This window comes from Osmerus mordax, chromosome 12 (genome assembly GCF_038355195.1).
Source record: "Osmerus mordax isolate fOsmMor3 chromosome 12, fOsmMor3.pri, whole genome shotgun sequence".
Taxonomy (NCBI): Eukaryota; Metazoa; Chordata; class Actinopteri; order Osmeriformes; family Osmeridae; genus Osmerus; species Osmerus mordax.
The window spans coordinates 6,548,410-6,575,326 of record NC_090061.1 but is presented as its reverse complement, the minus strand read 5'-3'; the positions used below and the strand labels follow the sequence as shown (position 1 = coordinate 6,575,326).

The 26,917-nt window shown below is 47.0% G+C and overlaps 1 protein-coding gene across 3 annotated transcripts in view; it reads right to left on the bottom strand.

Annotated features, from left to right (window-relative positions):
• Positions 1-26,917, bottom strand: part of mid2 (midline 2) — an 88,100-nt gene that overhangs the window by 20,313 nt on the left and 40,870 nt on the right. For 2 of the 3 annotated variants that reach the window (XM_067247710.1, XM_067247709.1), the window contains exons 2-5: positions 22,910-23,715; positions 8,413-8,478; positions 6,959-7,054; positions 3,115-3,222 (exon numbers count right to left, since the gene is read on the bottom strand). In XM_067247710.1, the coding sequence (XP_067103811.1) occupies positions 3,115-3,222; positions 6,959-7,054; positions 8,413-8,478; positions 22,910-23,659 (1,020 nt within the window). In that variant the 5' untranslated portion in view covers positions 23,660-23,715. The remainder of the gene's footprint in view (positions 1-3,114; positions 3,223-6,958; positions 7,055-8,412; positions 8,479-22,909; positions 23,716-26,917) is intronic. The other variant, XM_067247711.1, reaches the window with a different exon arrangement.

The window sequence follows — 26,917 nt, the reverse complement described above, 5'->3', positions numbered from 1 at the left end:
GCACACGGCACACGCACACACGCACGGGCAGGCAGGACACATACAGGACACACACACGCACGGGCAGGCAGGACACATACAGGACACACACACACACGGGGCGCACAGGCACGAGACAGACACACACAGGCAGGCAGGACACATACAGGACACACACACACACGGGGCGCACAGGCACGAGACAGACACACACAGGCAGGCAGGACACATACACGACACACACACACAGGGCCGGATATACACATGCCAGGACAAACACAAAGGAAACCCACAAGAGGGAGAGAAAAAAGAACCAATCTCAGGTTATCAGGGCCCGGGTGGGGTGTCACTGACCACCTGACACGCCCCATTCTCTCAGCGCCAGACAGGTCACATATCGGCTTTGTCTAAGACACACGTATATCTGTCCGTTAGTCTGATAACCCGGAGATTTGGAGGACTGGAGTCACACGGTCAGTATATGCATGCGGGGTTTGTAAACAATGGAGTCGTCAAACCCGTTCCCATCGCGGCAACAGAGGGTAGTGTCCTGCCAACGCGATGTCGGGCTCCGATTGAAAACAGACGTGGGAAACATCATGAGGTTCACATTATTCACAAGAGACTTCAGTGTTCTGCCCTCCTGTCAAAACACCGTTGGTGGAGTCCCAGGACTCAGACTCTAGAAAGGATCTAGGCTACAGGAGTCACACACAGACCCATACACAGACAAGACAACAACTGTGCCAGAGTGTTTAATCAAAGTATAGAACTTCTTGAATTTCCCCCTCAGCAATATAGACTGAATAATGTTCTCATTCCAATTAAGCTATTTATTGCCGTTCCAGGTCCGCAAACAGTCTCTTTAAATCCCCCATCAGAAAGCAGACCTATACGTTCCAGGATTTGAGGAATTAAAGTTGCGTTGCGATACGACAGCCTTCTTGGTAAAGGATATCAACTGCAACACGGCTCCAAAATGTCAAGATAAATCCCATTAGACTCGCTGTTTATAAACATAGCCATGTTTTTTTTGCATTTGAATTGTTCTTGTATCTTAAAAATAAAAGGGAAAATAAACTGCTTTTGAGACCTTTCTTAATGCCGATGTGTTTTTCAGGACATTGTAATTTCTAGATGAAATTTCAATGCATAACTAACACAAGGGCTGAACTAAGTCAGATGGTGTCACACTCAGTATAGTACATCTGTCTGAACTTGGATGACACTGTAAAGGTTACGGTTGTAAGCTGTTGATTTGGGAGTTTTTTGGGGATGGCTGGCATTTGCGCTAAGCACTTGGTTCACCCACACTAATAATCTGTTGTCATGCAGTGCTGATATGTCAAGGGAGCGCTGTTATATTGAGTGGGTATTGCCGGAATATTCTAATGGACCGCTGGGCAGGGATTAGGAAATCTGACTGCAGCACTTTGAGCACAAATATTATCCTCCCAAAACCCTGGACAATTCAGCCTGTCTACTCTGTGTATGTCAGTATCAGACTGTTTTGATGTGTGTCTGCCTGCGTGTGTGTATGCTTACTCTCTCTCTATCATATTCTCTCTTTCACCGCCTTCACCACCAAGAGGGGGATGGAAGTAGCGGTTACAAGGTACAGTCTTAACATGGAGGTCATTCAGACTGGGCTGTATGGAAGGATCAGGTAGGGAGGGAATTCTGTGTTTTCAGAGCCTGCAGGCTTTGCTGAGACTGTAGACACGCATGCGCATGCACACACACACGCACACACACACAAACTGTATAGAAGCAGCAGGAAGGAGAGATGAGAGGCAGGGAAATGAGAGGGAAAAAGAGAGATCTAATGAGAGAAAGAGCGAGAGAGTGAGAGAGAGCGAGAGAGAGAGAGAGAGAGAGAGAGAGAGAGAGACGGAGTGCATAGAAAAAGAAGTGGAGGTGGTTGAGAATACAGAATAACATTGACAATAAGCCGATGTTTGTTTATGTGCATGGAAGAGGAAGATCAAGCATGACCGAGTCTTCTGAGAGAAAGAGAGAGAGAGAGAATGTGCTACTTAAAAGGAGAAATGTGTCTGCCTACCCCCCTCCCTCTATCCCTCTGTATATGTAAGACCCCCCTCCTCTCCCTGCCTTCTCTCTCTCTGCCAGCCCCCCCTCCCCCTGACTGCCTGTCTACCTTACTGTACTGTAGCAGCAGCCCCTGCGCTGCACGGCCCTACCCAGCGGCCCTACCCGTATAATCCTGTCGGTTCTGCTGCAGTCACCTCTCCTCCATTCTCTGCTCTCTCTCCTCGTCTCCACTCCCTCCTGTCTGCTCCTCCCTCCTAATGCCTCCCCCTCATGCACTGCAATCCTGCCCAGACAAGCCCTGGGGGTCTCCTCTAACACTTAACAACACCCCCCCCCCTCCCCCGTCCTCAACCAACCCCAATCCTCTCTCTCTCCACTTCCCTTCTCTTCTCTCTCAGTCTCTTATGGTCCAGACACACTCAGGGGTGGAAACAGCAACATGTTCTTCTCTCTCTATATGCACACACACCTCCTGTTATTGATCTGTTGACTGCCTAGACCGCTCACTGCATCAGATCATCTCACCCAGCAACTTGAAACTTCTACCAACACTAAACAAATAAAAAAACATCTTGGCATTCTGTTCTCCTTTTCACCTCCTTTACCTCATCACTTCTTTCGGATGCTACCTATGAAGTTTCGTGACAGGTTGTGTATGGGTGTGTGTGTGTATGACTGTCTCCCTGTTTCTGTCACAGTGGTGGGTGACAGGTTCTGAACCGCTTTGCTTGCTACATTAGATGTGGCTCCACACACACACACACACACACTCACACAGACACACACACAGACACCCCTGTCACACGTCACGCTGAGCATTGGTGCGTTTGTGGAAGAGTGTGGGAGAAGCCAATTTTTACAGCTCTTACAGCGGCAAGACATACACAAGCACACACACACAACATGCCGACCATGACGAATTGCACCATAATTGTGCATCTTTGGTGCAACAAACGTGCAGCTTGGGAAAGACAGCCAGTTGCCTTGTAGGCCCGTGCAAAAATAGAAACATGAGCCTGTTCTGAGGAGGCCAGGCTCCTGGCTACAGCACAGAGGTGTCTGGGGGTCACTGCCGTGCAGTACCTTGGACTCCTTGATCTTGACGGCGATGATCTGTTTCCTCTGGCGTATGATCTCCACCAGCTCGTCACACTCCTCCACCAGCTTGGCTTCGTGCATGGCTGTGTTCACCTGGGGGAAACACACACACACACACACACACACACACACACTCAGTCACACACTGGGCATACGCAGGACTTACTGTGCTGAGATGTAGAAGCGCACTGCCTGAACCTGCTCTATTCACCCCCCCACACACACAGGGATTGTTTGTAAGGAGTGAAAGATAAGCATCATTGTCTAACCATGTCTTACCCTAAATACTCAGCTTTTATAGGGTCATGATTGGTTGGGAAATAAGAAATGGGTGAGTATTTGACAATAAGGAGAAATTCTAATTCAGATCTGGCGTCGCTCAGATCTGCCAAGTCAATGAGCTATTATCCACACTGAGTTTCAGATGAGTACATTTATCCTTGGCAATTAGTAATCCTTGCTAATAAGACGGCCCGTTGCGGAATTAATGGTGTGAGAGTGTTCATCAGAGTTGGTGTGTGAGAAACTATGTGTATATGTTTGTGTGTGTGTGTGTGTGCATGTGATTAATGAGGCTTAAGCGGCTCTAACTGCTTTAATGAGCTTTGTGGAGTGATCAGTCAAGATGGGTGGCAGAGGGGTGAACAGTTTGATACTCTGTTTCTGAATATAACGTCACCACCTTGGATCAAACATGGAAGTGGAGCAACGGATCTGAGGGGTTTCAACTCTGGAGTCTCACATGGCATGGCTCAGCGCTTAAACACTACACACAGTGACCTCCGCAGCAACCAAGCCACAAAGTGTGCATAGCATGAGTTACATTTTCTTCTGGATATTATCAGTAATATGTCTTCAACTTTGTGCTATGACCTTAGGTGATAGTCTAGACCTTGGTCCCTTATCATTTTCCAGTCACCATCTTCCCTACGGACTTGTCCCTCTGACCGCCTGCTGAGTTGAGAATATTAGCTGCTGTAGATTAGCGTAGCATAGCCAAGTCTAGCGTAGCATGCTAATATGGCAAGGTTGCCTCATGTTTTATTAATGAACTTCTTCATTAAAACACAGGCGAGCGTGTCTCATTGGAGCGTTGACATCTCCTTATGGGAGGGTAAACCAGTTACCCTCAGCTGGAGAAAAGATGGAAAAGAAGAGATGAAAAAAAAAAAATGAAAAAGAAAGATGAACCATTGAAGATAGCATTGCGCCCCAGGAGTTTGCAGCAACAATCCTTAACTTTTATTAACAGTTGGAAAACTTATTTATTGTTCTTCAGCAGTGGATTACTTCAATCAGACTCACTGCTGTAGTTAAAACAGAATTTGACAGTAGTCACCGGCTAATATACCTCGACTCACGTTCAATATTTACCAGGGAGTGGTGGGTGCGTGCCTACAAATGAAAGAAGCCAGGTTGTCTCTTCGACAGGGTGAAGACGTTCAGGGGCCCATGTCCCGTAGGTGGGAGGCTGGCCGTGTGGAGCACAGCCTCCCCTGGGGCACCAAACTGCCTCCATCCCAGCTCGCTAGGCCGGGTATGGAGACAGGATCAAAGAGGCTGAGATCAGGATCCCTGTAAGGCTCCTTGTACGGAGGGATTTTCTTCTTCTTTTCTTCCTTTGCTTCATGTCTTCCCTGCAAGTTCTCCATACAGGGCCCTTGATCAAAAATGGATGACGGTGTGCATATGTTCCAACAGTGCAGGCCCGTTCCCTTGCAGCACCTTCTCGTTCACATTGTCAACATAACTGAGTGGGCACACACGCCACGACATAACACAGCTCTTCTGAAAGGTTCAGGAGACCAAATTCAGATATTGGAAAAAATGCGTTGTCTCGAGAGGGCGAGGGGGGGGGGGAGTCACTAGACCATGAATGAAGGCATCTTTAAGTCTCCACGGGAGACAGACTGATCCCCCGCTGGGAGTTGCGGGGGAATGTGGAGGTGTTATCTATGCAAACACTCTAGAACTTACCTGCAGAATCTTTAGGATCCAATATTCAAGCTGTTGCAATGGTACAGACTGCAACAATCAGGAGAAAAGTCACTCAGCTCACAAAACCATGAATACAGCTGCAGCTCTCCTCACTCCTGTGTGCATGTGGCATACACTGGCATACACTGGCATATACTGGCATACACTGCACACATGGCATGTGTCTCATCCTTCTGGGTGCACTGTAAACATGTAAAGGAACATTTCTGTCTGCTCCTAGCAGCAAGGGTTTCTGGGAAGGGAAGCGGCCGGCTGACTTCTCTGCTTCCATCCCCGCTCACACCAGGCCTTCCTAAGGTCTCACTCCCTGCATTTTATAATTACCCAGCATTTCGACAGAAACGTTTCACGGGATAATAGCTTGAAGCAAGAGAGAGACTGAAATTAGTTTCTCTGTGTCTGTTGTTGTTGAATAATTTGTGGAACAAGGTGCAGAGTGCCACCATAGTCGTTCCGACAAACAGGAGATAGGAGGAACAGCTTTCCTTTGTGTAAACATGGAGGAGACCTGGGTGGTTGGATCCTCTAAAGCACGTAGCCACGTGTGTAAATGTATTGACTGGGTGGTCTTCCACCTCTCACCCCTGGTCCCCCCGATTCGGAGTGGGTTAACAGCCTGAAAGGAACTGATTAGTGAAAGGCTTTGGGGGCCGGCATTAGGTGGTGTTCATCACTACGTGCCCATTAGTCCCTGGGCGGAGGGAAATTGTGCTTTGTGGGTCTCTAATGAGTCGATTCGGGACTTCATTGTGTACAGAGCACTCGTGGTACGCAAAGTGAACAAAACAATTCAACCCAAACAGAAAGGGAGATACCCACACACCCTTGTAAAGAGAGAGCAAACATGCAGCATGTCCTTCACTCTCCAGCAGCTGGAACACAGCAATCTAGAGGGTGACATCACACAGGTAGAGCAGCGAACACACCTATCATTACCAGCTCTTGACCTGAAATGCCCTTTTTGGGTCGTGTTTATTTTCGGTTCAAAGGTGACATAAGAGGACAGAGGCTGCAGTACAAGTGTTTGGTGCGGTGTGTTTGTGTGGATCGTGTTTTGGTCTTGAATCATGGTGAGTCACGGTTTCTGGGCTTTGGAGAGGCAAGGTGCAAGGCAGAGCATGTTAAAAACAAATGTAGTCCTGACGAAGATAACACCAACAATCCGAAGATTCGGAAGCACTAGGGTTTAGGATTCCGGGATGTGTCCATAAGGGGTCACAACACTGAACAAATACATCCCACAGCAATGAATCTCAATAGGGTGATCACTCACTATCCCTAGTCACTACAAGTACAGTGATCAATAGGTATTAAATAGCCGACAAGCACGATTGATTGGCGGGCGTCGATCAGACCATTTAAATGCAGCCTCAACTTTATGTTGAAGAGAAAGATGCAATGTTTGCAAACAAAGTGTCTGGGAGTGAGAGGGCAGACTTTTGAATAGAACCAAAATGTGCAACTGTGTGTTTGCGTGTGGTGCGCTGGTACCAATCGGGACTGTATGAGATCAATAGTGTTGTACTGGGATGTTAATGACTTGAGCTGCATCTAAATGGGGGTGGGGGTCTGCCTGCAAGTCAGAGTTGATGAGATTGCACGCATCGATGGTGCTTTGCAGTGAATGATTTGAAATGAAATGAAACTCAGAAACACTGAATACATTCATGATTTATGATTGGAAAACTCATCTGTGTTTGGCTGGGATTAAATGGGAATGTCAGCATGTATGGAAAGATGGATAAAGCCATGCATTACTAACCACACACACACACGCATGCAACCATACACACACGTACACACACACCCACACAGCAGAGTATGTACTGACCTCCACCTGCTGGCAGATCTGGATAAGCTTGGCCATCTGGTTTTCCAGTTCGCTGTTTCTCTTCACCAGATTGGTCAGGTTGTTCTCCAGGGTTTGCTGTCAGAAGGGAAGGAGGAACGTTGAGAACGTCTTCTTTAAGAACGAGGACCAGAAAATGGAAGAACATAGGGAGGAAGCTTGACTTGAGATCTGGGGTGTGAACAAGTGCACTGATGTCAATACATTAGATGTGGTCTTGAGGCAAGCACTTTTTTTGGTTGCCTTATATGAGTTTGGATTTATGTTAGATTAGCATGGAATGTTGCCATGCTTTTTAGAGGCATGATTAGATTTGCTACAGATGCTTAAATTATCACCGGAACTCTGAGATGCAACAACCACATAGAGTTAGAGGCAGATGTACTGAATGTTAGTTGACAGTGTGCTGGGCATCTTTATATCTTCCATAGGTGACCCTGGGCTTGTCTCCATGTCTACCACATAATACAATACTGGGAGTGTATTCCTGACCCGGCTCTCACAGCAGTGCAGACAGACCCTGAGTGTCACACAGGCTGAAGCTGATATTGTATGGTGAGGGGCCGAGCAGCGGGACACTAGACCGTATCACACAAGCTGAAGTGAAAGTGTGAACACAAGGGTCTAACCGCAGCTTCACCCTCCCAATATCTCATTTAGCATACCTGCTCTCTGAATGTACTTTATCCTTAATATCATCTGCCCAAACTCATTCAAAAACAACGAGTAATACCACAAGGACAACTTTGAAGCAGTTGGACCGTCAGAGCTGTCCTGTCTTGGCAAAGAATTATGTGAAATCGGCAAGTGCCCCCCAAAAAAACTAGATATCCTATATCGGCTTAAAACCCTAACTCACAAACTATCTACTTTTCCACCTTGCAGCCATATCAGATTATCGAGAAACAGATGGGTGATCTGAGCTGTGCCCGAATGCTGTTTCCTGCTTTACAAATCAGCTTGACAGCATGAAGTCCACCATTATTCACTTGGATGCCATCACCAAAAAATAAACTAAGATACTATCTGAATCTCCGGATAAGAAATGTATGGCCGTCCACCTAATGCTCCAGCTGCTTTCATTCATTTTATTGTTACAGAACAAATATGACTTCCGAACGCGAAGCAAGACAACACACACGTGAATAAAGCCCGTGAATAAAGCAGCAGTTGAAAGAGAGAGAGGGAGAAAAAAAAGGAGAGAAACAGAAGAAGAAGCGAAATAACGAGCTAAATAAACAAAAGCAGAAGACGAGCGTTGGTGTTTACAGCTGGCTACTCAAGAATGTGAAGTGAAACATACGTTTGGGTGTCGACACTATCTCTGTTGGCTCAGTCTGTCTGTATTTGTCATGTCAACATGCCTGTCTGTCCGTGTCTGTCCACCCCAGCCCCAGGTCAGCTACTAGTTTTTGTAAAAGGCAGCCAGGACTCACCGCAGCGCTTGTCTTTGAAGCCTCCATTACAGCGTCAGATACTCTGCCAGGGCTCACTTGAAAAGCCTACAAACACACACACTGTTGTCAGCATCTGGACACACAAAGCTCGAGAGTTTGTCCTCCTTTACCTCTCTCTCTCCCTCCCTCCCTCCCTCCCTGACTGTTCCCCTACTGACCCCCGCCGCCACTGTCAGTCCAGCCCTCTGCTTGGTCTTCACAGGTGGCTGGCCTCTTCTCGGACTCGGGTGCAAGTCGTTGTGTGCGAGCAAGCGTGTGCCCTACTTCTCTGCCACATCTGAGTGGAAATGCCTGCTGGAAGCCCCGTTCAGATTTCGTCAGCTCGACCGTGGCATTTGGGCAAGTGTGTGTCTGAGGGTGTGTGCTCGGTTTGAAGATGAACATCAGTAGGAGAGGACAGATGGGTCATTAATTAAAGAGTTTGAAAGAGGGTTGATTTATACATCAAAAACAGCTTGTTCCCAAGTGGCCATGGAGAAGTGCTACTGGGGAGTTCCCGGTTTAGGCAGGGTGTGTGTCTGTGTGTGTGTGTGCAATAGTAAAAGATGGAGAGTGAGCAAGTGTATGTGTGTCTGCCACACTAGAGTTAGTGTGGGTGTCCTCTACAGAGTGTCCTGGAGTGGGGTGGCATGACCCCAGCCAGCAGGTGTGCAATGAGAGAGAGACAGACAGACAGAAAGAGAGAGAGAGAGAGAGAGAGAGGGAGAGAGAGGTTTGGAATACTCATTAAAGCAGGCGCTAGACATCAAAGACAAGCAGGCCAGCAATGGCGAGAGAGAAAGAGAGAGAAAGAGAGAGAAAGAGAGACAGAAATGAAGATAAAGGATGAATTGATTGGAATAAGAGAAGTAACAGTGCTTGCCGCGTGTTATTTTTGGCGAATCAGAATGAGAGGGCCTTTCTGTCTCGGCTGAATAGCGAGGCCATGAGGAAACAAATGCCTGTGATGAGAATGGATAGAGGCGTCTGTCACATGTCTGTAGCGCGCTGCCCGACTGACCAACCGCCAGGGTCAGGGACAAGGCTTGGGTGGAGCCTGTCATCCCCATGATAACGGTCACCGTGACGCTGACAGACCATCATGTAGCATTATTTCATCCCACTGGTGATCTCATCACGTTGGACGCCCCAAGGTAGTATCCTTTTAGCTGCTTTGAAAACTGCCTACAAGGTCAGAGTTCCCACTGACATTAAAGAGAGCGGGGGGGGGGGGGGGGGGGGGGCAACGGCTGTAGGGTCCTAGTCACCGTTGAGTCATCTTGAGTAAAAAAAAAAAATACACTACTGGCCGAGGACTACCGGACGTTTAAACATCGGGTACAGTACATGGCAGCAAGAAAAAGAGCGTGGGGAACAAACATAATATTGTGAAATTCAATACTTGAAAGTCACACAACAAAAGAATGTGGTTTCTGAATATAAAGCCATGTTTATTTTAAAAGAAGAAACAACTAGCTGTTGTACTGCACTGCAGTCCCTGCTTAATAGGCTCACAATGTCCACTGCCTTTTCAGGACAAAACAGCAATAGCAGCAGAACAACAACAACAAACAGCTAACAAAAAAGGTCCCGTGGCTAGAAGACTCATACTTCAAAGCAAAAGTTATTTTGGGGATCCTTCTTATTTTGGAGAAAGCCACAAAGCTGAAGCACTATGAAGCAGTTATCTAAAAGAGCCTTTTGAGTCAGCGGACGTGTCTGTAACCAGAGCCTTCTGGGAAATGTGGTTTTAACTGGGGATAATATTCCATAGGACACATCTCCTGAGACCTGTCACAGTGCAGTGTGGGTAATGAACCAAGCACCATCCCTGTTTCAGACCAAACCAGGGACAAATTAATGAGAGCTTTGGGAACAATTTGGTCCATCTATAATGGCCTGGTTTGCATCTGGTCTGGGGTCAGCTACAGTGAGAGGGATTTCTTGTCAGGTACTTCTTACTCTAGTACCATTCTGTGACTGCTTCAAGCACAGTTCTGTTTGTGCATCAGGTTCTCCACTACCTCTTTCTTCCGGAGGTTTATGTACAAATGACACCTCATTGAGCGATGCCGCATTCATATCCGCATATTACCATACTCACAATATTCCTTAGAATAATTAGCAGTGTATGAACTCTATATAACCTGTGAACATGCATAATGATATATAATGTTCACAGCATCGTGGACCTGGAGAAACCCCCCAGCAGACGCCCAGTTCCTGGAGGTAGAGAGAGCAAGCGAGAGAGAGAAAGAGGTCAGAAGGAGTAAAGGACAAATGTCTGCTACGGCACTCGCGCTCTCTAGAGACAACTTAATCCCGCCGGGTTGTTTGACGTTTTATGCAAAAGCATCTGAAACGGCTCGGAATCCAATAATTCCCATACCAGCTACAGAAGGAGGAAGTGAGGAATTTCTCAATAGATTTGAGGAATGAATAATTAATCATCACGGCTACTGCACAGCAGGCCGTCCGGAATATCTGACATTTGGTCCATTTTAAAAGGGGCAGTCTTGTAGGCACCAGGCGTGCTGTTACCCTCTACCTGTATTGGTTAGGGTCATAAAGTGTTGTCTACATTTTAGGTTAAAAAGGCAAGAGGCACTGAATGTTTTCCCCTCTTCTTTTTCAGTCTCTACGTAACAATCTCACATCAGATTTCCACATCCTGGGTAAATGGGATTGTAGGGGCAGTATGTCACACAAAGAGGTTCACAATAAGGTCAACATTGTCAAAGATTGTCCATTTCAGACCTCTATTGTCCATAGATCAAGACTTATCCTGGATGTTGCGGAAGAGAGATGAGATCTGCATCCAAACAGAAGGCTTATCCAGCATCCACCCTAATCAATCTTCTGATTGGCTGACAAAGGATCGGCCTTATGGAGTGTTACCAGTCTATTCATCACTAGCCTTAACCTCTGCAGAACATCGTATGTAGTTACAGGTCTTATAGTTGTTTTTATCCCAGTGGGAATGCACCCATCTGCAGCCTTATTGATCCCATCCCCCTTCAAGGAGGATCATATTGGATAGCTGTGGGACTGGTTTCCATGACTCCCCATTTGGAAATGCTACCATTATGTGCTAGCTGGCTCACGGGAAAACCAGTGGTATAACAAGACAACAGGCTCTGTATGGGATTTAATCTTGATGAATATCCCATGCAGTACCATCAACACAATGGATTATGTCAAAGGTTAAAGTCATTTTTATGAGATTGCATGGAATCGAAATCCCTCAATTTCACATGGAGGCTGTCGGCGACATAATAGAATTTCGAACACCGGCTGTTTGTCACTGGGTTTGGAAAGCAGCTTGTAGTGCTAGGCAAAAGTTGTTTGTATCTCGGCTTTCCGGTTTCTACCCTGCCTTCACAGAACGCAACATCGTCTTGTCATTTCAGAAGGCTTCAGGTTGACTAGCTGAAGACAGGCAGTGTCTGGTTCTCCTAGACACTTCATGACAGCGGCAACATGAGCTTTCTCAACTGTCATTCCTGCAGCGATGTGTCACTCTGGTAGGGTTGTCATTTTAAACGTGTGTGACTTTTCCCTTCTTTGTCTCTACCCATCTACCCAATCATCCTTTTAAGATCAGAATGCCCTTGGGGGGAGGGGGGGTTGTGTTAGGTATCGGGTCATCAGGGAGATCAACAGAGGTTGTGTTACGCTTGGAATATTATCTCCTCAAGTTCTATGGAGGTGTTACGTAACGAGATTTGAAAATAAATAGTTAAATATCTGACACAGGTGCTTGACTAAATATTTTGTTTACCTAATCTTGGTGGCACATCACCATCACCTAGTTAGGATTAGGATTAAGTCCATAGCATGTCTTTGGAACGCAGAATATTTTTTGTACAACAATAAATACATGTTTTTCTCAGTTTTTGTCTGCATTTCCCCCCAGAGTACAGCCTGTCACATGTCATGATAATGATTACATTTATAATCCCTAAATCAAAAAATTACATATATATATATTTAAAAAAGCATAATAGCAAAGTGAATCACCCTTCTAAATAGCCCAAAATGAACGTGAGGTAAACTCGTCCTCTGTGAGGGAGAGGAGTAAGACTTTAACGGCTTCTATCACGTTAATCCACGCCATCCAGTAATCAGCTTCCGTCACAATCGCTTTATACAGAAACTCATCTGACAGAAATGGTTCCCAAGCTACCTCCAAACAAACGAGTTAAATGGCATCCATTTTGACAAGCATGGAAAATCTCAGAAAAACGCTGGCTGAATGGACTGAGACCAGACGCCAGTGAGGACGGAGGGGAGGCAGGCTGTAAATTCTGTTTGTGTAATACAATTACCCAGAGAAGCCTTCTGCGAATACCACTCAGACTACACGGATGTTCAGTTCAGCATAAGTATTTTTGTCTCCTAAAAAGCCTTGTTTGTTAAAGGCTGTTTCAGTCTTGTGAATAATCCTGACTGGAAAAGGCCAAAGGCTGATGTCCTGCTTTAACCGTTCACCAAACTGACTCATTTAATCTATGAAAGCCCTCATTTGAATTGAAAGCCATCATCATTCATTACCAACTCACAAACAGGTTTCATTCAGCTGGATTGATACATTGTTACACTGTGTCACTTGTACTAACTTTCTAATGAATTGAAATGCCATCGTTTCCATGTGAGGCTATAGAACTAATAGTTATTTCAGGTATTTGTTATTGCTCCAATGACACACCCAGACTGCCTTATGTCCCACATACTGTAGGTGTGTAACACAACACTGCAGAAAGCCAGGTTCTTAGGTGACCCACTGATATCGTCACCTAAGAATGCAGCTGTGGTAGTGTTGTTTGACAAAGCTACTTTGAACTCAAGGAAGGGAATGGAAGAAGGGAGAGAGGGAAAGAATGAAAGAAGGAGAGAGATGATGGTGAGAGACAAAGGGACGTAGGTGAATGATAAAAAAATGAGATGGTCACAGTTGCTCTATTTATAATTGTGCTTGCATGAAAACAGGACCAAATCACAAGATTATAGCTTCTCATTTCACCAGTCCTGTCCTATGTAGGACTTACTGCTGTATATTTAAGAGAGAAAGAATAAATTAGACATCAGTTGAATGTTTTAGTTAAAAATACTGCGGTTTGAAAGCACTGAAACTGTGTTTCTCAGACTTTTATCTTGGTAAGGCATATGTGCCAAAGACACTTACTTCCAATACATAACACACGTAACATCATAGAATATGCATGTGCACTCCACAAACATTAGAAATGTATAGGCTCTGTGTTCTGTTACATTCAACACTGCTTTTGGCCCCTTCCTCTCTCATAATTTAAGTTAATATGCGACTTGTATGGTTTGACAGACAGACAAATCGAGAGAGAGAGAGTTGGTGTGAGAGAGAAAGAGAGACATAGAGTGTGGATGGCTTGGAAGGGATACCATCTGTTTCCATGTAGAGAACTCACCCAGCACCAGTCTTAGGAAGTCATGTTGTTGCTATTGAGCCAACACCACCACTAATTCTTCCTTATTTCCTATCCCACATTCTGCAAGCGCCATTACCTCACTGCTAAATTCGAAAATCCTCATAAATGTTACTTAACCCTTTTACAAGTCGAGACTGTGCACTAAATAAGTGACTGGTCTCCCTAGGGGGTATTTGGGGGGTGTAACAGTGTGGTGACAATAAGGGGAGCCACTGTAAAGGGGTTGGGGGTAGGTGTGTGTGGGGGCTTGCCATTTAAAAGCAGAACGGTGATGGGTCTGTCCTGCCAAATCACTCCCTTCTCACCCACCTCTCCTTCCTCCTCTCTCTCCTCCCTACTTCATTCCAATACCCAAAGTCTAGCCAGACTTCTCTCTTGTCCCTTGTTCCCCGATGTCCTTCCACCATCTTTCTCTCTTTCTACACTCTCCTTCCATGGCTACGTGTGATAACGTTTAAGAATGAGTCTTTTTTACAGGGGGGTGAGTGAGGTGAAAAAGTAGTGCCCCACTTATGAGCGCACAGAAAACTGGTGCTGCCAGAATCGCTTCACACCTGGGAGGTGTGGGGAGGTACACACACACACACACGCACACACATACACACACACACACACACAAACACACACACACACACACACACACACGCACACACGGAACCATGCTGGGCACCTCTGGGATGTGTCACGGACGCAGCACACAGCTCTCCCAGTCTACAGAACGTGCAAATCCAGTTTTTGACCCAAATCCCCTCCACTTTAACATTGATTAATCATTTATGTGAGAGCAAAGTTATACGCCATCATCTGAAATATGGATTCAGGTGTGGTGGGTTTGTAACTAGTCTCAGTATCCTTCCTGGGATCACAAAGTGAAAACAAAAACTGTATTTGCTTGTCAACTCCGATACTTCTGCTATATAGCTCTGCTTAATATCATCCCATTTTGACCCGGGCTTTTATTGATGTTGCAACTGGAGAGCGTGAGTTCTGAAGTCAGCAGGAAGAACTGAGGAGAAACGTCTTCACCCAAGTCTCTTTCACCTGGGTGCTCTTCAGCTTCACTCAGAGCTCTGGAGCCTTCAGCTGCTGCTGCTGAGCTCAAGTGACACCCACCTGCACCAGCCTGTACACAAACACTACACGCACACACACTACACACAGACACACACACTACACACAGACACACACACGACACACAGACACACACACGACACACAGACACACACACACACTACACACAGACACACACACTACACACAGACACACACACGACACACACACACACACACTACACACAGACAGGCACACACACGCCCAGGCAGCGTGGAAGCTTTCAGGTCCAGTCGCTTGAATGACAAAGTATCTCTATTAGCTCACAAAGCTGCTGTGTTCCAATCAAACAGTGCCGGCTTCTATGGAGGGATTAGTCTCTGTGATGTGCCCCGACCACGGTGCCATGTGGGAGCATGAGAGGGGAGCAGGGGCCCGGGGTGGGGTGAGGTTGGTTGTGGGGGTGGTTCAAAGGTCAGGGCCGGGGCACCTGTGACTGGATGAAATGACAATGCAACGTTGAGAGACCTCAGTTTCCCACACTGTGTAATTACATTTAGGTGTCATTTCTAAATGTATTTGGACCCTGGCCTATACTCACTATATTACTGCACAGCTGTACTGTATGTGTCTGTTGTCAATACTTAACTTAAACTAGAATGAAAACCAATTTGCTGGAACTCTTTATTCAGCTTTTTCTCTCGCAAAAAGTGTCGGAGCTGTCTGCGAAAATGTGGGTCTGGGCTGTTCATATGTGCAACACCCTCTGTTCTAGCTCAGGCATCGGTGTGCATCCTGATCTCTTCAGACAGCCTGACAGACTCAACATGCTCTTTGGTATGTGAAAAAGTTTGCTAGATAGCTAGCCAACTGTAGCCTCAAAATCACATATCCTCCGGCAGTTCCCGCTTATTTGCTCTTTTGATTCAACAAGACATTTTTGCACGCACATACACAGACACACACATCACAGGAAAGACTTCTGGACGCTGTCTCTCAATGCTTTAGTTACAGTACAGTGCCAGGAATAGTCACACACATTCCTTTCATTCCAGTCACTTAATGTCACTGCTCATTGTGGTACATGTCTGCCTCTGTGCAGACATTCCTTCTAAAACTATGCTCTCTAACCTTGCTGCTACGAAGACTAGAACTAGATGGCGGTGACAAGAGTTCAGCAATGTCCAACGACAATGACGCATTTTGTTAATGGGTTTGAAAGAAAAAAAACAACAACAAACAGCCCAAGCTTCTAGTCAGCTTGTGTCTGTGGTCGCTGCTCAACATGAGGGAGTGTGGAGCGAGGAAGGACTCCGGAATGAGAGATGTGTTATTACATTACGCTGACAGGCAAAGCGTTTTTATGACCACAGACAGTTACGAGCCTTCCATTGGGGGTCATTGACAGATAGAGGCCACGGATGGGAGGCTGGCTGTCTGGCGTCGGTCCAAGTTAAACAAGCCTGGATATCATTAAAACCGCATGGGCCTCCCCTTAACAACTCTGCCACTCTTACGGCCCTCTGCAGTCCTCACCTCCACACCGCAGAGCCCCTCGCCTGCTTAGCTTTACCCATCCCTTCTCCTCCTGTTCCCCCCCACCCCCAGCCTCCTCCTATCTGTGCCCTGGCATCCCCTCCAGCACCTCAGCTCATGAGGGCCTTGCCAGCCACTCATCCCACTCCAGCCCCACCCCTGTGCTCCCTCCAGCCTCCATCAGGCCTGCAGGGTGAAAGAGCTCAGCCTGGGGCAGACAGCCTGCTGTGTCACGGCCTCCTCCAACAGCTAATAGGTGACACCGCAATTTGAAGCGTTACTTCAAGGAACCTTTTTCTCTCTCTCTCTCTCTCTCTCTCTCTCTCTCTCTCTCTCTCTCTCTCTCTCTCTCTGTCTCTCTCTCTCTTTCTTTCTTTTCCCTGTTCTCTGTGCTATAAAGTATGCATGAGCAGCTGGCCTATTCCTCCTCCTGCGTTCTCAAAAGGGACAACAGCCTACAGACGACCTGAACTGCGTCACTCTCTCTTATTTCTATTCAGAGTCTGAAAGAGCAAGCCGGACGCTGGAACTTTAGTTTGGCAAATGCCAAACCATGGCCCGTGTCTGCGTTCCTGTTACAGTGTGGTTTCTGGCAATATCCAGATTCTCGATTTTCCATCGCTTCAGTTTCTCCCCGTCCAGATGATAGTCAGACCCGCTGTCTACCAGGGTGATGCTTTAGTGACAGTGTGTGAGATATAGCAGGGGTTTGGGGAATGGGAGATTCACAGCGGGGGAATGTTGCAGTACATCCATCCAGAACAGCTGTGAGGTTTGGAATGCCTACAGGTCTTGGAGCAGAAAATGAAAAAAATGAAATGGAAACAAACTATTCTAAACTTGAACACGAACAAAGATTGAATACCCAGCTCAGGCGTTCCGCTTTCTGGAGAATGTGAAACTTGGATGAAGGCACATCCGTTTCGAGAAATTCTAGCTCTGTGAGTGTGTTTATGTGTGTGTGTGTGTGTGTCAGAGTGCAGACGTGCAGATCGTCTCACACTCGGGTGAGCGGGTCAGCTGTCTCTCCCAGGGGAGACGGTGTTCCTGGCGGCCAGACAACAGGACGCTGTATCCGTCAACCTCCCACAGACAGGACTGTGTGTGTACAGTGTGTGTGTCTGCCCAAATGGGTCAAGGTATTCAGAACTTGGGACAGTCAGTGACATTCCAGCCCCGGTATAAGAATGCAGGGTATTTGCTTGTTTTTTTTTTTATCAGCAACAAACGATATCTGACCACAGCCACCTGGATATGGGAAGAATCTCATGTCGTTAGATATTGTAGAGCCAAGAATAGAAATGACGAGATTGAAAATCATTGGATTTCATCAAGCCCCCGGCCATGTTTAATCCCTTGGGGATGCTGAAATGTAATTCCCAGAGAACCACTTGCAAGACTGTGGAGATTGCATATGTCATCAATTCCGCTACACCAACATTATCTGTTCTTCTGATGAGTTTCAGATGAATATTGGATTTGAGAAAGGGGTCAGAGAATTGCATACACAACAAATATGAAAGCAGGTGACTTGCATCGCAATAAGGCCAGAAGACAACAACTCAAGAAACGCGCAAACCCTCTTCTAAAAGAACGTCATAAAAATAGATAACAATATTACTATAAAAATGATTGATGGTAAGGTGATCAAATCAATTTCCAGAAGTCTGTGTGCAAACCTTTACCAGGCGCATATCGAGAGCTGTGGACACAGCTAGAGATTCCTCCATCTTGTTTATCTGGGAAGATAAAACCCGCTCTGTAATGTTTATGTGCCATCTATGGCATTTTACAGATTCAAGTCTAAGGCAGAGTTTAAGCCACACAGTCACACACACAATAATTCTAAGGTGAGATGCATGTGTGTACTTTCCCCTCCTTGATAACTTTAGATAGCAGATAACTGCCAAGCTCTTAAAAGCCTCTCCGGCTGCTTCCTGCATGAATTGTGTATGGGGGAACACAGGAGCCTGGGAAGGGTTTGATAACAAGCCCCATCTATGATAACCTGTCACGACATCGTCTTGGACTCCATGCATCATAGATTATGTGCACACACACGCACGATTTTACACCGCACTCTCACACACACCGCTTGCAGCCTGGATGGGGCTGTGGGCAGCACTAAATGGGCTCTCCAGGATGAAGGTGTTTTATGTTCCCCCCCCCCCCCCTGCGCTGTGGCATGGGATGGGATGGATATGAAAAAAATCACTTTTCACACATCAGCTTAGATTTGATCTCCTTAACACATGCTTGCCAGTACAGTACACTGGCTGGTGTATCCCCCTCGCTGCCTACGGTGCAGGAAGCTGTTCCACAGCCAGACGCTCGGGGATGTGGGCCAGAGACTGCAGTGAGTGCATGCAGTGGCTTTAACTACAACAAGTTGGTCTGGCTGCGGGCTGAGGGAGAGAGAGAGAGCGAGAGAGAGAGAGAGAGAGAGGAATGGATAAAGTGAAGGAGGGATGGAGAGAAAAGGGAGGACGGGAGAGAGAAGCAGAGAGAAGGAAAGAGGGGGAGACAGATCAGAGCCTATTAACTTCTTGACACCGCAACCTTGCAGTTTCCTCTTGAAATTGCAGGAATAATTGTGGTGTTTAGGAAACATTCCGGAGCGTCCTAGAATCACGCTGTAAACACAGCAGCAAGGAACTGAGGAGTCAGCACTATGGGATGCCATATCACAGAGAGCATATACATGGCTTACTTAAGGAGCTTAGAGTAAGTGGGGGAAAGTAAGGGAGAGAGAGGGAGAGATATGGGGGGGAGAGTAGGGGAGAGAGAGGGAGAGATATGGGGGGGATAGTATGGGAGAGAGAGGGAGAGATATGGGGGGGAGAGTAGGGGAGAGAGAGGGAGAGATATGGGGGGGAGAGTAGGGGAGAGAGAGGGAGAGATATGGGGGGGAGAGTAGGGGAGAGATATGGCGGGCAGAGTAGGGGAGAGAGAGGGAGAGATATGGGGGGGAGAGTAGGGGAGAGAGAGGGAGAGATATGGGGGGGAGAGTAGGGGAGAGAGAGGGAGAGATATGGGGGGGAGAGTAGGGGAGAGATATGGCGGGCAGAGTAGGGGAGAGAGAGGGAGAGATATGGGGGGGAGAGTAGGGGAGAGAGAGGGAGAGATATGGGGGGGAGAGTAGGGGAGAGAGAGGGAGAGATATGGGGGGGAGAGTAGGGGAGAGAGAGGGAGAGATATGGGGGGGAGAGTAGGGGAGAGAGAGGGAGAGATATGGGGGGGAGAGTAGGGGAGAGAGGGAGAGATATGGGGGGGAGAGTAGGGGAGAGAGAGGGAGAGATATGGGGGGAGAGTAGGGGGGAGAGAGAGAGATATGGGGGGAGAGTAGGGGGGAGAGAGAGAGATATGGGGGGGAGGCAGCATCCAGTACAGGATCCAAAGTGAAGGAAAGCTTGAGTGTGAAAGGGAAGGATGAAAACCAGTGAGAGGGGGGTGGGATAGTAAAAATGATGGAAAGAAGAAGGAGTTGGGCAGAGAGTGGTGAAGAACGAATTAAAAAGAGAGTGCCAATGGGAAAGGGAGACAGCGATGGAAATTAAGGGGAGGATGTGTCATCAGCACAGACTGCTCTGACTAGCATCCTCCAAAGAAGCAACTAATCCCTAAATCACTAACTTTTTTTTCATATTGTATATCCCTGACTCCCTGTTGTAAACACATTACATAATCTGACATGTGCCACAGGAAATGTTGACAGTGAAACACACACACACACACACACAAAGACACACTACTCCATTGGTCACATCTGACCGAGTCAGTCACAGGATCAATAGCGGAGAAAGAGAGCAAGCACATTGGTGGCCAATGGCCATGTGACCCAACACCGCCACAACATCTGATTCATCCATGGGTCTTTGTTTGAAGTGGAACTTTGAAGCTGAGCGTGTTTGCAAAGAAGCGATCCAGAAGATGAGGGCTGTACAAAGACGGCTGCTCATTATTGTTTGATGAAAGATAATGCAGAAGAACCCGGGCTTTGAAAGTCACTGCCCCTCAATCAATTAGCTGTGAGACAGAAAGCACCATAGATCAGTCTGGCTAGTGTCTCAAACTGTGGCAAGGTCCTTTTAAATAGTGGGAAGGTTTTGAACCGTCTAAACTACAGTATCTGTCGTAACTGTACACAGTTATAACTAGCAGTGGTCATTGTTGCTAGGTTTAACAACATGGCAACAACTTACGGGGGATTTCAGCTGGGGATGTTCATATTTCCATTCTTATTTTCATCGAGGAGAGCTGCAAGCTCAAATCTGTGATCTATTTTGCCTACTTAGCCTCCAGCAAACACAAAAAACCGAAAAACATGCAAGGAAAGGTTGTAGGGGGGTCAAACTCGCCATCTCAGTGAATTAGTGAGCATAAGCATTGGTTTAAATGGCCATAGGTCTTCCAAAACAACAGTACATCCTTCTCCAAAATAACACTAGTTATTTTCCATCGGTGCCAGAAGGAAGATTAAAAGTTTGCGATGCTGAAAGAGAAACAGTGGCGCTGGGGGACGGGGGGCTTGGCAACGGCGTTGGGTTCCCTCCCCAGGTTGGGGGATAGGGAGTTCAAAGTCGTCAGTGTTCAAAGCCTTGGCCAGGGACACATTCAAATGAGCTCTGGCCACACACGCTCGCTACACTTCAAGAGAGAGTACAAGAGAGTTGTAAAAGAGATCTGTGGGGACAAATGACGGTAAAATGCCTGTACCTGTACATCCAAGTGGAGACACTAAAAGAAACAGCGCATGTAATAAGCGTGTTCCTATGGACATACGGTTGTTATATTCAGCAATGCAGACAAACTTATCATCATGAAGTTTGTGTGTCGTCCGATTTTGTCCAGATACTTTCAAGATGCTTCTCCAAAACCTTAAAATGTCACTAAAAAGCCAAATGCATTCACAGAATAGGATTACGAGTAGGCAGATTGTTTAAACCGTGGTGGCTGTGCATTTGGTCGTGTCTCTGGAGGACCTTATTGTGATTCCAGTATCGTCATATGGGATGGAGCCCTGGGACCCAGGAGGTGGAACTTTCTCAGGTATCGACTTCCCTCTCTCCCTGTCTATGACACACAATACCATTCATTTAACACACAATTGAGCGGGGTTCAGGCTGCTGGCATTAGGCACAAAGGCCAGAGAGGACTACGTGGGGGTGGCGGGGTGGGGTGACACACACAAACACACGCACACACACACACTCAAACACACACAATCAGCGGAATGTCCTTGATGTGGGAACCTCTGAACAATAGGGTTATGGAACCTAAGCGATCACAAACACACTATTAAAAGGCAACAATCTGACACTATGACATCCAAGCCCCGCTTTTCTGAGGACGCATAGATCCTCTGAACTTATGAAGCTATGTCAATGAGAAGTTCCTAACCCTTCATGCCACCTGTGCCTTCAACCTGACTCGTCCTTGAAACCTGACCTGACATGATTTTTTCCAAATAATAGGCATGTAACCTCTCCGAAACTATGAGCCCATCCCAGAAACAAGATAGCTCCAAGTCCTGGCTCTATCACAATTGAATGATCAAACTATAGAAAAAAGTACCCTCCAATAGAATTCGGCTGGGGCTACTACAAACACCAGTGAAAAAGGGCATCGGCTCGGGTTGGAGAACAACTTTGGTCTTTAGCGATTGTAAGAGCAAGTTTGTGTGCGCGCTAGCATTAGCAAGACCCCCCCGCCCCCCCAAACACCCTGATTCAGCGGTCCGTGTTTTTGTAACGGGTCAGCACAGCACTGCCTCCATCCTGGTTCCACACTGAACGGCTTTAAAGAATGCAGACTCATCTAGTATTATAATGACTCTCTATCACTCCTGTTGAAAGAGACAGCTGGGCTGAGGGTAGGGGAGCAGACAGGAGGAGGCTGTTGTGTTGACAGGTATGACATAATAACCTGACAACTAGAATGGAAGAAAAGAAAAAAGCTTTGTATATGAAAATGGAGCGTTTCAAACTATCTAAACGGTTTGTGCCATGCAGACGTACAGACAGCGAGAGAGAGAGAGAGAGAGAGAGAAAGAGAGAGAGATGCCTTATCTCAGACGTTAATGATGTCATCGCTTATCTGCCCTTTCATCTGCCCTGTCTAGGAAACACCCTTCAATCCGTTGTAGCTTTCATGACTGAAATGCATTTGGAATTCAAGACCGCCTGCGTGAGCTTTGATTTTACCACCCTGTGGCAAACTCTGGCTTACCTGGCCGCCCATCGGATTTAGCTGCAAATCAAAGTGGATGTTTCTGGAACTGTGTTGTTTGTGTACGAGAGTGATTAAAGGTCTAAAAAGATGAAAGAGAAGGAGAGAGAGAGCAAGGGGGACCATTTTCCGAAGCCCAATCGTGCCGCGTCTATCCCTCTCGTTTCTAAGGTGAAGGTATCCCTTCCCGTGTTCCCGGGCTCCGACGAGGGTCTCACCTTGAGCTTGTCGAAGCGCTCGCTCAGCGACGACACCTGGTGGTCCCGGTGGCGGCCCACCAGCTTGCACAGGGCGCAGATCAGCTGGTCGTCCACCATGCAGTACATGTTGACCTTCTCGTTCTCGTGCTCCAGGCAGGTGAGGCCGCGCAGGTGGGCGTCCGCTACCGGCTCCACCAGCCGGTGGCTGGTGAAGGGCTTCTTGTTGGGGTGCGTGGCGCGCAGGCAGCGGTCGCAGTACGACACCTCGCACGTCACGCACGTCTTCACCGCCTCGCGCGGTGGCTCCTGCTCGCAGAACTGGCAGCTGATGCGGTCCAGCGACATGGCGGAGGCCGGGCTGCCGCGGGCGCTGCCGCTGGTGGTGGAAATCCCGCCGGTGGGGGTGGTGTTGCCGCCGAGGCCGAGGCCGGTGCCGTGCGTGCCGTAGGGGCGCGGGTGGAGGCGGCGGCTCTCTGTGGGCGAGTTGGGGCCGCTGAGCGAGGCCTTCTGGAAGCGGTCGATGATGTTCTGCAGGGTCACATTGCGCTTGAGGCCCTCCAGGCCGCGGTGGTTCAGCGTGATGACGTAGCGACAGGTGGGGCACTGGAAGGCGGAGATGGACTCGAGGGGTTTGCTGGTGGAGCAGTGGGACACCAAGATGCGATGGGCGCAGTTGAAACACAGGCTGTGGGCGCAGGGCAAGAGCAGTGGGTCTTCGAACAACTCCAGGCAGATTGGGCAGGTCAGCTCAGACTCCAGTGTTTCCATCTTCAGTTGAACCCGTCCAGAGATGACATCAAATCCCACGAGGGCTGGTCAGTCACCTGACAGGGGGGAGGAAGAAGAGATGACAGGAAGAGGAGTTAGCAAGGGGTAGAATAAGGGCACAGACTTAACAGAGTCGAGATGTGACGCATCAACAATCAACACTCAAAAATGCTGGTTGATAATGAGTTGACTATGTAAACAAACCCTCTGAAGTGATTGCCAATCAAGTTTTCAACAGAGTTGTGGCCGATTGTGAGATCACATGGCACTATTCCAAAAAAATGGAGCCCGATGGGTAAAATCACCCCAAATCCAGAGAGACAGGAATCAGTGCCCTGAGATGTGGGCTGAGTCGGACCAGGGCAGCGTCTCTGCTCAGCGTCTCTGCTCCGCGTCCGGCATACTCATGGCAGCGTTATGCCTGGCACTCTGCCAGTCATGCCAGCCTCCACCAGCCCCCCTACCCGCCGGTCGTTGCACTGTTGCCTGACGGACCATAACAAATCCCATCCCTTGAGTTCTCTTCAACTCGGGTAGAGTGAGGGGAGACAGAGAGAAGCTGAAAGTGAGAGACAAATACACGCTGAGAGAGACTAAGCATGAGCGAGAGAGGAAAAGAGGCCCGAGGAGAGAGAGAGGGAGGATTCAGCGCAGGACGAAGAGAGACCGGAAATGAGGCAAGAAGAAAGATCAGAGGTAAAAAAAGGGTCTCTCCATCTTCCAAAACTCTTCAAATAAATCTTTTACCTCTCATTAATATTTTACCACTCAATAGCTACCACAGTCCCTGATTTAATACACTGCAGGCCAGGAGGTAATACGTCTTCATTGATGGATCTCACTAGCTTCTCAATGTGATGGGCACCAATCACCTCAATCTGGCTAGCAGCAGGTCAGCTCAGGTCTCCCTTTTCCTTTCAAAAACTCTGCTGCCCCTCTCAGGGGACAACATCGTCATCTCCACCCCCCCTACCAACCAGCTCTGGGCGACCTTCCATTGACCTGCCATCCAAACAGCTTGGTGGTTTACAACCGTTTAACAACACGGTCCCTCAGGTGGCCTCCGACCAACAGAGATTGAGACGCACTCCATAAAACCCAGATATGGGTTATGAAGCCTGATTCATAGTCTCACTGCCCCGCTCCAAATCTAAACAATGCGAGCAGCATGAGAAGAGCACATTAAGACTGATGACCCCCGATAATGCAATTTCATTACTAGGTTCTCATTGTACCATGAAGAGATCTCATCTCCCATCTCGCGTGCCCCGCGTGACCTTTCTACTGATCGGGCCGAGGCGTTCTCATCTCCAGTTTAAAGATTTTCTTGGCTTTGAAGTCCTGCGCTGGAAAACGGTTCATCTGTGTTAAGTCCTGTGAAACGTGTTGGAATTACGTCGAAAGGACTTATCCCACGGTGTGTGGGTCTGGTGGTTTTCACAACACACAAAACACTGTTAATATTTCGATTGTAGTTTATGCTTTTGATTGCAATTGATTAGACTCTCTGTCCAGAGTGATAGTTGAGACCACCTGCCCATCTTGTGCTAAACATGTCAGCAAATGTAACTGCCTTTAGTGAGATAATTTAGGTGTAGGCTAACTGCTTGGGATGGAAGTGAAAAATTACGGTATAAAACACATTTTATATACAGTATATTTTATATACAGTATATACTGTATATATCCCAAAGTTGGAACCAATCATGCAGATATTTTTGTTGATAGGTCAGAGTAACATTTTGCATTTCAATCGATCCCTCCTTCACTTGGGACTTTCTGAACCGGCTTCTTTCACTGTCATTGGGCTCTTGCTGAAATAAGACAGCTAACTTTCTTATAATAGCCAATAGCTAATGTGTTTAGTGACTAATTTGGCAGAAATCCTTTCTCAAGATTGCTCAACAGTACTGGTGATGTGCTGAGATCATGGTGCATGAGTCCACAGCAACAGCCTCATTATGCTTTCACCATGTCACTGAAGGGAATAACTAAGCACAGCTCCACTAAGTGGCAAATCAGCTTTATGAAACAGCCTTGACACATGGACAAAATACATGATATGAGGACACACACACACACACACACACAACCCAAACACATGCACACAAGGGAGAGCAGGCGCACTCTTATGCAAAGCTGAACACCCACACACAGGCAAACCTGCGCACACTTGCAAGAACACGTCCTTAATCTGAAGTTGTTATTAAGGTGAAGTGGTCGACACAGCAGACAAACAGCATCTGCTAGCGCCAGTCCTCTGATGGAAGCGAGCACTCAGCTCTAAGGAGCCACTCGCTTTCATCTTTTCTTATGTTGATTACAGCGGGACTTATCCATTTGTAGTCATGCCACTCGGAAAAATCTGATGAGGAAAATAAATGAATATTATGGATGAGTCATCGGTTTGTTTTTTGGAGCAAGCGAGGGCTCACTTCAACCGTGTGTCCTAATCCTCTTAGAGGCTGTGGCATTCTTTCTTTCTCTTTCCCTCCAGGGGTTTTCAGTACAGCAAACATGTATGCTTGTTTATATGGGACTGCTTTGAACAGCTGTCAAGTAGTCTAGACGAGACTTGAGAAAGGCACTCAACATGACATGTATTGGCCTGGACGTTAATGAATTCTATTCCCAGTACAGGATTGCCAACAAGATGTGAGGCTTAAAAATAGATACATGTTGATGCTTATTCTATGTCTTTTGTTTTCACACAGTATGTCTCTTTGTTTCTTTATTCAAACAGGGAGAAAGTTTCCCTCTGGGGACTTGTGTACTCGTGGTGCCAGTGTATGGTTTTAGACGAAGCATGCGTCACAACAGAATATGGCATTCTGGGAACAATGATAATTAGCCTTGTCTAAACAATGGGCACAATTCGGTAGTAAAAAGTAAAACCCTTCCTTGAGTACTATTTATAGGGTTGAACGTCAGCAATTAGCACTTGAAGGATACTTCAATGACGTTAGGTTTCAAGAACAAGCTACATTTAACCGCAGTATCGAAAGTTCACTTCTGAATAAGTTTTGGGTTGAGTAATCCAATATTCGCAAAAACATACAAAGTTGTGCTGCTTCAAGAAAGAATCTTTGACAAATCTAGGTCTATTCAGCTACTTCTCTGCATTCCTAAAATAGTCTTCACTTAGAACTATCAGGACTATCAGTAATTCAGTTTTCCCCACCTACATATCAGCAAAGTGATATTATGTCTTAACTCCACTTCAGACACAGTGGACTGTACTGGAGGACACAGGCCTTA